Source organism: Prunus dulcis, chromosome 5 (genome assembly GCF_902201215.1).
Source record: "Prunus dulcis chromosome 5, ALMONDv2, whole genome shotgun sequence".
Classification (NCBI taxonomy): domain Eukaryota; kingdom Viridiplantae; phylum Streptophyta; class Magnoliopsida; order Rosales; family Rosaceae; genus Prunus; species Prunus dulcis.
The window spans coordinates 14,279,243-14,289,556 of record NC_047654.1 but is presented as its reverse complement, the minus strand read 5'-3'; the positions used below and the strand labels follow the sequence as shown (position 1 = coordinate 14,289,556).

Below are 10,314 nucleotides of genomic sequence, written 5' to 3'. Positions count from 1 at the left end.
GTGTACTACCAACATCAACGGCCCAGGTTGTGTTGCCCAAACTCCCTTGATGGCATCGTGGCCGTTGGTTAGAGGAGGAGGGGTTTTAGTCAAGCTGAGGTAAGGGGTGGGGCCAGTGTTGGGCCTCGTGCAGACATTGTGGGGGCCCACTCATATTGCCCACCGACGGTGCCGTAAGCCAAATCCTTTGCACAGAGAGAGAGAGAGAGAGAGAGAGAGTGTAGTTTAGCAGGCAGCTGCCACTCAGCCCTTTTGTTGCCTTCTTATAGTTCCACTCTTCCACAACAACCCAACAAGAAGCTACACAATAAAAACCCTCCTCCTCTTCATCTCCTCACTAATTCTCTCAGTGCCTTTTCTAGTTCTATAAAGAAACTGGTTTTCTTACTCTAGTGAGACTGAGAGAGCTTAGGAAATGAAGTGTGTGTGAAGGAAGAGCTTTGGTTAAAAATATTGCTCCTTTTTCGTCTGCTTCATTGATCTGGGTTTTAGTGACGAGCTATAGGTGAATTTGTTTGATGGGCCATAACTCTCTGCAAGTTTGCATGGATTCATCTGACTGGTTACAGGTACGTTCTGCTTGTGGTTTAATTTATACTGCTTTTATTCTAGGTGTTCGTACCCTAAATGCAATAAAAAGATATAATTGAGCATAATTAATATACATTTTTCCTAGGGTTATCTTAGATAATGCTCTAGTTAATGCCATAGAAAATGCCATTGTTGATGGATGAGAGAGAACCACATTCATAAACAAAACTTGCCCATGAGAAATTTGATCAAATTCATTTTGATGATAATAATAGAGCACTTCAAAAAGTTCCCATTTTTTATTTTCTCAATTTTGTTGAAAAACTAGACTAATTTCACTGAATATATATGCGGAAGATAATGGAACAAATCCCGGGATTTTTGTGGCACCAAAATTTATAAATTGGGGACAATCCAAAATGCCTTTACATTTGATTGATTGAGATGTGGTGAAAGGACAAAGAATGTGTCGTCCTGTAAAATTATATTGTTGTGGGTACAAACGTAGTTCTGACAAAATCTCTCCTAATTCCTTTCCCTGTCAGGGAACGATGCACGAGGACTCTCCCATGGACTCTTCCTCACCATTATCTGGGGACATGTTAACCTGCTCACGGCCCTTGATAGAGAGAAGGCTGAGGCCCCAGCATGACCAGGCCCTCAAGTGCCCTAGATGTGACTCTACCCACACCAAGTTCTGCTACTACAACAACTACAGCCTCTCTCAGCCTAGGTACTTTTGCAAGACCTGCAGAAGGTACTGGACCAAAGGAGGCACCCTCAGGAACATCCCTGTGGGTGGTGGCTGCAGAAAGAACAAGAAAGTTGCTTCCAAGAAACCCAATGAGCCTCATAATCCATTGATGAACCAGAATGCTGGCTCATCATCCTCATCAGTTTCTCACAACCCAACTGATCTCCACCTTTCATTTCCTGATCAGATGCAATTTTCACACCTCAATGGCTTGATGCTTGGGAGTAATAATAACCCTAGTTTCATGGACAGCAGGTACAATGGGATGCTTGAGAGTAATAACAACAACAACCCAAGGCCTATTGATTTCATGGAGAGCAAATTGGAAGCCATAGTTGGGAATGCTAGAAATTATGACTTTATGGGGAATGGTGCTGATTTGGGAATGATGGGTGGACTTGCAAATAATATGGGTGGTGAGTCAAGTTTTCATCATGGCCTTTGCTCTCCATTTGGGATGTCATCATTTGATGGGCAGAACGGTAATTTCATGGACACTTGCCAGAGGTTGATGTTACCATATGATCACCAAGCAAGTCATGATCAGGATCATCACCAAAATGGAATGGATGTGAAGCCAAACACTAAGCTCTTGTCCCTTGAGTGGCAAGACCAAGGCTGCTCTGACCATGGAAAGGAGTCATTTGGGTACCTCAATGGTCTAGGATCATGGACCAATGTCATGAACAATTATGGCCCCTCCACCACAAACCCATTAGTCTAAAATCTAATTAGGTGTGATTAGTGACTTTAATTAATTAATTAATCATCATCTGCATCTTAGAGTAGGGATTCAAACTACTACCAGTACCACTACTATAGTTCTCTAAGTATATGCATGTATGCCTTTTGAGACCAAAAGGGTTTTAATTTCTTTGTGTTTTTTTATTTAAATTTTTTGGGTATGTATGAAGGTGGTCTTGCTTTCATCTTTATTGACCTAACAAGGACAACGAGAGTGTGTGTGAATGGGAAGACGGAGAGTCCAAAACTGAGTACTGCCTTTCTTTTTGGTCTTTCTTCTAAGGTTGTTGTACTCTCGTTGGCTGCAAGTGCAAGACAAATTCAAAGGTGCAGGATATTGTTGTAAAACCGAGGAAGATATACTAGCAGTGTTTTTTTAGTCCAAAAGACTAATGTGTTATTTAGTACTTGCTTAAGTCTTATATCTTTATGTGCCGTTTGTCTGCATGATCGAGGGAGAGTGTGATTAAGTTATTATCACAAGTTTTCTTTTTGAGGTCAAAAGTTATTATCATAAGTTGATAAAGTGTTTTAAACTCTGTCTGCGTGGTTGGGAATGCTTGAGACAGAAAAGGAGAGCAAAGCAGAGTTTTCAGTGAAAGCAAAACTAGTATAAAATTTTATTTTCATGCCATGTGCTCCTCCATTGTAACCCCCTGAGGCCCTGCCCTGGTTTGTTGGTACGAGAAAATTGAAATGGAAGGAGAAGATCAAAAAGTCTCCCCTTCCCTTCCCTCTTCTCCGAGATGGGAAAAGGTACGAATTTCAAATGAAAGGAAAGAACTTTAAATTAATTTATTTGGATAAGCTTTTTTTGACTGAACAAACGTAGGTTGTTTTCTATCCCATAAATTATACTCAAATCGGATAAGTGAACAAACAAAAGACCTTCCAGTCATGGCACACTTGTAAGTATTGTTATGTGAAACCCTCACAATGCTATAATTTTACAAAAGCAAATGCAATATATATACAACGTTCGATGCTAATACGTTATATATTTTCGTGAGAGTTACTAATATATTAAAATTCGGACCATTTCATCATATGGGATTGGGGTAGCTAACTTCATTTGATTGATGGGGATGGAATTTCGAACTCAAAACCTCTTTAACATCAGAAAGAGAAACACCACTCAACTAAAGTGCTAATTGATGGACTCCTTCCGTACTTAGCATCAACAAAATTTTAAAAAATAATATAAAAAGATAATATGAAAGGAGGCAAATAAGAGGGTCCTTAACGGCCCGTCTGATCCAATGCATAATTATAATTAGATGGTTAAATTGAACCCCTCAAGATAAACCCTCATTTAGAAGCTTTCGATAATATGACATGTTGCACACTGATTAGGATGATTAAGCCTTCAAAAGTTAGGGCTGCTCAATTGGGTTGAGACCCAACATTGGGCCAAGGGGTAAACCATTGTGTCTATTAGCCCAGAAACTTTGGGCGAAATGGACAATTCTATTTTCTGTAAAAGATCATTTTCATTTGGGCCAAATTGTAACCCGACTCGAACAATTTCCATAATCATCTCCTTACGCTTTTGCTCACTTTGTCTTATTTCGCTCTCTTGCAGTTGGCGGTTGTTTTTGCTCGCATTTATAAAGCTACGGTGAGTTTGTTCCTTATGGGTTTTTGTTAAATCTTTTACATGCTTTGGAGTTTCCCTGTTTTATATTATTTAATATTGAGATGCTTCGGACTTTCTTCAACGGGTTTTGAGTTTTATGAGAAACCCAGAACCACCGTAGGAGTTTGTAGTCAAAAGGGGTCAGTTCAGTGTCAGAAGCGCTTACAATGAGATTTCTCAGCTAATGGGATAGTTTAATATTGGGTTAGTTTGGAAAATTTGATAGTTGAGTTTTCTTTTCTGGGGAATTTATTTGTTTTCTTTGAGTCATTGTTATTGCATCCTGTTTCTCACACCACATGTTTGTGGAAATGCCCATTTGAATTCTACTGTCAAATTTACTTTTTTCTTATTGTTTTTCTGTTACATCTGTAAGTTTACATATAGAATTACTCTAAAGTTATAGACTTGACCAGTCTGCAGATTTGCATTCGTAAAATTTATGATGAAACATTAGTTATGTTGTCAGTGGCTTGCTACCAGTATAGTAACAAAAAAAGAGAGGCAATGTTCTTCCCTTTGCTAATTGAAGTTTCTTCTTTTTTATTTATTTATCCCAGGCAAGAGAGTTCTCAAAAGTTGTCCATTCAGTTCAAATTGTGCTAAATAAACAGGAAGCTCTCTTTTATTCTGCTATCTTAAGTTGTATGAGGCACTTTTTCCACTGACCGAAAAGAACCATGAGGCTTATTGCACTTGCCAGATCTTTTCGTGCCCGGCCCACTCTCCCTGAAACAACTGGTCCTTTGCAGTTTCGTTGCTTCCAACCTGATTTTGCTCCAAGGGATCCCAATGCCAAGCCAAAAAAATACAAATATCCGGCATTCTATGATCCATATGGCCCTAGACCTCCACCCTCAGATAAAATCATTCAGCTCGCGGAGCGAATTGCAGCACTGGCCCCTGAAGAACGCTGCCAACTTGGTCCTACTCTTGGTGAGAGGCTAAGGCTTCCCAAGTTGCAGCCCATATCAACAGAAGGCTTGGACTTGGGTTCACAGGGAGGGCCAGCTGGTGCGTCAAAGGCTGAAGAGAAGAAGGTGGAAAAAACAGCGTTTGATGTGAAATTGGAGAAGTTTGATACAGCTGCAAAGATCAAGGTAATCAAGGAAGTCAGGACCTTTACCAGTCTGGGATTAAAGGAGGCTAAGGATCTCGTTGAAAAGGTACCCTGTGTCCTTAAACAAGGGGTTACCAAAGAGGAAGCAAATGACATAATTGAGAAAATAAAGGCTGCTGGAGGAGTTGCTGTTATGGAGTAGTAGCATTCTGGAGTTGTTTCACATTGTTCGTTGTGTTGTGTTGCTGAATTGATTTGCATTGTTGTTTTCTGTTCAAACAGGTTTTCATGATCTTGGAAGTTCTTTGCAATTTCCAAAATATGGATTTTGTATTTTGGATGGATAACCATTAGCATTAGAATTTAGCAATTTTCAGAATAGATATGAAGAAATAATTGTGTTTGATCTGTTCTGCAAGACTTGTTTTGAACTAAAAATTTCAAGTTGAGGCGTCAAGTTTTGTATTGTCGCTTAAAAATCAATTTCACTGGCGACTTTAGAGGCATTGGAAATAAGCTCAAACACCGATAGACTTGCATGACCTGTATATGGATTGGAACATCCCAATTCAGTGCAGGATGTTTGATTGCTGATCCTCTCTTGTTAATAGAGTCGAAAGTCGTATAAAAATGAGTCGCCAAACTATCAATAAGAGGCATTGAGAATGACTGGCCATGCGGCAACAGTGACTGCCATGGAGACTTTTCTTACATGGCAATTGGTCATTGAAAGGCTGCTTTCATGTCCGGTGAGGAAAGGCATTCTACCTGAAAACGCATCATTCTTTCCTTTATTGTTTGTTTTTTTTTTTTTGGGTCATTCCTTTATTGTTTTGTAGCTTAAACATCAAACAGGGCCTTTTTTTTGTTGGTTTTTTTTTGGGGGTGGGGGTGGGTGGTGGCTTCAAAATAACCTAGAACCTTAAACACAATCAAACATGCAGTTACAAACGAAGATCTTTTGTGCGTGAGTAAAGCAACCAACAATTGGGGTGTCATTTTAGACTCAAATCCGTCCTAGTAAACTTATACCATAAAGCATCCAGATATAACGAATTTTGTGTGTGTGTGTGTGTGTGTGTGTGTGAGAGAGAGAGAGAGAGAGAGAGAGAGAGAGAGAGAATGTAAATAGAGAAAAACGGAGTTGCTAGAGATACATAGAGGTTCCAATGCAATAGGTCATTTGCCCATGCCCTCTCATGCAATAAATTACAGAGGTTCCAATTCTAACATAACACCACCTACAGAGCATGCCCGAGGAGCCAGTCGCTACATTTACAGACATATAAAAACTACATAACCCGCAGTCCAAACTAAGAAGAGGAAGAACCAGTCATGGAGCTCACCTTCTGCAGGAGGGATTTAATTTCACACTCTAGGTTGGCTCTCATCTCTGGAGAAAGATTATCCCCTGACGTCTCTAGCATTGATGTCATCATCTGAAGATTCTGCCTTATGAAGTCAAGGCGAGGTGCCTTTCCAGGCATAGTTGGAGAGGAAAGACTTGTAGGTAGAGACCAGCCTGTTTCTAAAACCCTGGACACAGATGGAAGATGAAACAGCTTGTAACTATCGAGGTTTGCACCAAAAGGGTTGTTCTTCTCTAAACTCCGAAACGCTTCTCCAGCATCAGCATTTTCCATGAATACAACCTGGGCAGAACCAGGATCTTTTAACAACTGTGTCTCTGATTCCTTCAAGGGCCCGAACCGACAAAATGTTGAAATTAAATCATCTTTTGAAGGCATTGGTACTCCTGGGGAAAAGGTCAACAGAAGAGCAGTCCCTAGAGCCTTTTCAGTAATCTGTGCTTTACCATGATTCATATCCAGTTTCCTCTGTATAGTAGTAGCTTCTCCTTTTCTCCTCCTCTTCTTCCGCTCAGGTTTAATTGGAGGTGCAAGGCCATTGGACTCCTGGAATTCCTTTCCCAATGAGTTGCATTCAGCACTATTTCCATTCAAATCTGGAATACCATCAGCTGGATGCTTTGCTTCTGCTCTCTCCTTTCTCTTTCTCTTTTTCTGTACAGGCCTACTTTCAGCTGAGAGCAGGCCGGTGACCTGTTTAGAGTCTAGACATGACAAAGCTTGAGGAGATATCCGCAAATCTACTACCAAGGTACCAGGTTTCACATTGTTTCCATTCGTATCTACAAAGCCAGCAATGATATTAGGCTTTGAAGGCTCCGAAGCAGTTTCATTCCCTAACCCCTTTTCTAACTCAACTTTACCTTCAGAAGCAGCATGGCCAATAGCCTGTTGATCATCAACGAGAAGGCTAGGTACAAGATTGTTCCCATTCAAATCTGGTATGCCAGTGGTTTGTTTAGTCTGCAGACACACTGGACTTGCTCGTTCCTCCATCTTGCTTTTCTTTTGCTTAGGTTTACCACAAGGCATGAGAGGACTTATATCCAAGGAATCTTGCCCCAAAAAGTTATCAGCGGAAATGCTTATATTCACATCTGATAGCCCAGAAAGGGATTTAGTCTTCAATTTTCCCAAATTTGCTCTTCCCCTTTTCTTTTCTTTTTTAGCAGTTGTGGTGATTTGATCTAAACTCGGCAGGCTGGCAGAATCTTTACCCTCTGGATGCTTCAGATTAGCCTTTTTCTTTTTTTTGGGTTCACATTTTGCCTCATTCTGACCACTACCCAACAGGCAGGGTTTAGCATCTTTATCCTCATCCTGACCAGCCATACTGTTACCATAGGTTTCACAAATAGATTCGTCATGGAATGCCGAGATCCTGAATCTAGAAAAAAACCAGCCAACTGAATCAAATGTCTTGTTTTCGTTTGGATATAGGCAGTCGACAGCAGCAGAGTAGACTTCAGAAAGCAAGTTAGCAGAAGATGCATCTTTTAAGTTTGAATTACCAGATATGCTACTTACACCCGTAAGCCTTCTATACCATTTTCTCCAGAACTTCTCACCGCTACATTTAAAATTAGAAGGCAGCCCACTAGATTGGCCAGCATCAGTATTTGCAGCGACACCTTCATGAGTAGCTTTCAAAACTTTGCCATCATCCATTTCAGCAAGCAATCCTTTCTGCTCCCAGTTTATGTATGGGTAAGACAAGTACCTGCTCTTCTTCCGTTCTCTTGACTCCATGCCTTTTTCAATCATTCCCTCATTCACACCATCACCATTTCCTACATCGAAAGCCTCGCTCTCATGTTCAACTTCAGAATCCCTCTTCATCTTTCTCTTCCTGGATTTTAAACCTGAGATGAAACCTTTATCAGCACCATTGTCCCCATCAAAACAATTGACTAAAACTGCATTCCCTTCATTCGTCTCTTGATGTAAAACTTTATCCTTTGATCGCTTCTGCAAAGTAGTTAATGGTGTGCTTTTCAAGAACACTTCACCTAACTCAGTATCTTCATGTCCAACCTGAATGTCAGCATTACTTGCAGCCATTGCCCTGTAATGAGCAACGTCTCTAGCATAATTTGTCTCCTGGAGTAGATGCATAGGCAGCTGGCTGTGACCTATGGAGCGGTAGAAGGCTGATAATTGATTTCGTGTGACAGTAAAATCAAGCATTCCAACCGATGAAACAACTTGTGCAAGATTTTTGAGATGTGCAAGAAACTCTGCAGAATTAAAATGAGTAATTGTAAATTCACCAAGTTCACCAGATTTGCGCTCAAGCATTGGAACTCCTTCATCAGATGCTGCACCACCAACTGAGAGGCGATTTTCTTTCAAAACACACATACAAGTCATATTCAATTTTACACGCCGACCAAACTCTTCGAGAGCCTTCTCTACGGCTCCAAGGAATATTCTAGCCTTGTTCTGCCCTGACATCTGTTCAAAGTACTCATAAAAAGGTTTTAGTTGGTAAGGATGGCACCATGCAACATGACTCATCCCAAAATATCCAACAAGTTGACAACCCCCTTGTTCATCGCTAGCACCATACTTTGATGCATCTACAGGATCATAAATTTTCCCCGGCCACCATGTTTGAGTTTTGGTTTTAACCCATACAATATCACCCACAGCAAAATCATAATCTTGATAATCAATACTGTTCTCCTGTTCATCATCTCCAAATTCTTCTAGATTTTCCTTGCTTTCATACCCAGGAAAACTTGTCACATGAAGATCATTTTCATTAAATCCTGGCGGAGGCCCACTAAAATCCACAAACAGCGATATACCTTCACCAGAAACTTCTATCTTCTTGCTAGCTGTATCAATCCCATTTGGTCCCAATGCTTTGTCTTCATTCATGCCATCATCTTCAGCCATCTTCTGAGCTCCATCCTTTTTACTCTCATCTCCACCCAAGCCCTCTAAGCTCCCATCTGATTGTGGCTCCACTGAACCCATTTGAACATCTTTTTCGTTATCTGGTTGCAACTGCTTAGAGCCCATTTGAGCCTCATTGTCTCCATCAGACTCACCATTAACCAAAACAACCTCCTCAGCCCCCACATCTTTCACGCAACTGTTTAAAACACCAGACATCGAATCCACACCCAATTCCAAATCTCCTCCTTTTATACCATCTAGAGTTCCTTTCTCAGCTTCTAACACTTGAGCTGCCACTTCCACAGTGCCAAGTCCAACATCATTACCAGTAACATCCACTCTTTCCCCACTACCTCCCAAAATGTCAGAAAAAGATTCTAACCCAGTACAGTTTTCACTCCACTCTAACAACCCAGAACCCTCTTCTAGGGTTTTACCACTTGGGTTTTGAGCTTCTAGGGTTTCTGGAGTCCTAGGGTTCTCCATTGTCAACAATGTCCCAAAAAGTCCAGTTATTTTTCACAACAACTCAAAGCTGATGAAGAAAAAAACAGAAAAGAAGAAGAAGAAGAAGAAAGCTTTGTTATTATCACTATGCTATACGATAAAAACATTTAGCACCAAAAAAATTTCCAAAACTAAAGGGCAGAAGGGAAATGAAAATTAAAAAGATAAGTAAACAACAACATTCTTCTCACAAAAAATAAAAACCAATAATATTACGCTAACAGAAAGAAAAATTGAGGAAATGAAGCAATAAAATTACCTCAAAGAAAAATACGATATTCACATGAGTGCCGAGTCTTTGATCCGAGCAGTCCCAGCTTGGAAAAGCTTGATGCTTGTGAATTATAATCGGTCGTTTTGAGGAATCTCAAAAAGGGTAGGGAAACATTTAGGCAAAAGATACGTTTCTAAGTGAGTGAGTGAGTGAGTGCGTCTCCCTCTCGCACTCTCTCTCTCCTCTCTCTCTTCTATTTGTGCTATGTTACAGCAAAGTTTCCGTATTTAAAAGTGCCTTTGTGGCTTCCAGGTTCCGGATACACGTGAGAGTTCAACACTAGAGAGTAGTATTGAGTCTCTTTTGGCATGAATTGGATTTCGGCTACCCCATTTATACAATATTTTTTTAAGGACCAATAATAAAATGTTAAAATGTAGGGATATGTCAAAAAAGAAACAGAAAATAAAAATCTCCAACCATATCAACTATCTTGTTCCTAAAATAGGTTCATATGAACTATCTGCTTCTGGTCTAGTGGTATTTGTTTTTTTGGTATTGAAATTTTTTTCAAATTTACGATGCCTATTAATA

At 40.2% G+C, this 10,314-nt stretch overlaps 3 protein-coding genes across 4 annotated transcripts; 2 read left to right on the top strand and 1 right to left on the bottom strand.

The window, feature by feature from the left end:
• Positions 1-284: 284 nt before the first annotated feature.
• LOC117626932 (dof zinc finger protein DOF5.6) lies at positions 285-2,407 on the top strand. The gene is made up of 2 exons (XM_034358758.1): positions 285-569; positions 1,077-2,407. The coding sequence occupies exons 1-2, from the start codon at positions 519-521 to the stop codon at positions 2,007-2,009; spliced, it is 984 nt and encodes a 327-aa protein (XP_034214649.1). The 5' UTR covers positions 285-518; the 3' UTR covers positions 2,010-2,407.
• Positions 2,408-3,512: 1,105 nt separating this feature from the next.
• On the top strand, positions 3,513-5,182 carry LOC117626933 (50S ribosomal protein L7/L12). Of its 2 annotated transcripts, none has more exons than XM_034358759.1 (2): positions 3,513-3,647; positions 4,226-5,182. In XM_034358759.1, exon 2 carries the CDS (start codon positions 4,346-4,348, stop codon positions 4,925-4,927), a length of 582 nt encoding a protein of 193 aa, XP_034214650.1. In that variant the 5' UTR covers positions 3,513-3,647; positions 4,226-4,345; the 3' UTR covers positions 4,928-5,182. The 2 variants fall into 2 exon arrangements, with proteins under 2 accessions (XP_034214650.1, XP_034214651.1); XM_034358760.1 differs by lacking the exon at positions 3,513-3,647 and adding an exon at positions 3,656-3,869.
• Positions 5,183-5,845: 663 nt separating this feature from the next.
• Positions 5,846-10,050, bottom strand: LOC117626930 (serine/threonine-protein kinase ATM). The gene is made up of 2 exons (XM_034358756.1): positions 9,766-10,050; positions 5,846-9,534 (listed from the first exon to the last, which is right to left on the bottom strand). The coding sequence occupies exon 2, from the start codon at positions 9,483-9,485 to the stop codon at positions 6,039-6,041; it is 3,447 nt and encodes a 1,148-aa protein (XP_034214647.1). The 5' UTR covers positions 9,486-9,534; positions 9,766-10,050; the 3' UTR covers positions 5,846-6,038.
• Positions 10,051-10,314: the final 264 nt, after the last annotated feature.

Excerpts from the sequence above, each read along its gene's own strand:
- LOC117626932 (XM_034358758.1), top strand. The coding sequence starts at position 519 with ATGGGCCATAACTCTCTGCAAGTTTGCATGGATTCATCTGACTGGTTA. Across the intron at positions 570-1,076 it reads ATTCATCTGACTGGTTACAG|GGAACGATGCACGAGGACTC; the intron begins GTACGTTCTGCT and ends TTTCCCTGTCAG.
- LOC117626933 (XM_034358759.1), top strand. The coding sequence starts at position 4,346 with ATGAGGCTTATTGCACTTGCCAGATCTTTTCGTGCCCGGCCCACTCTC.
- LOC117626930 (XM_034358756.1), bottom strand. The coding sequence starts at position 9,485 with ATGGAGAACCCTAGGACTCCAGAAACCCTAGAAGCTCAAAACCCAAGT.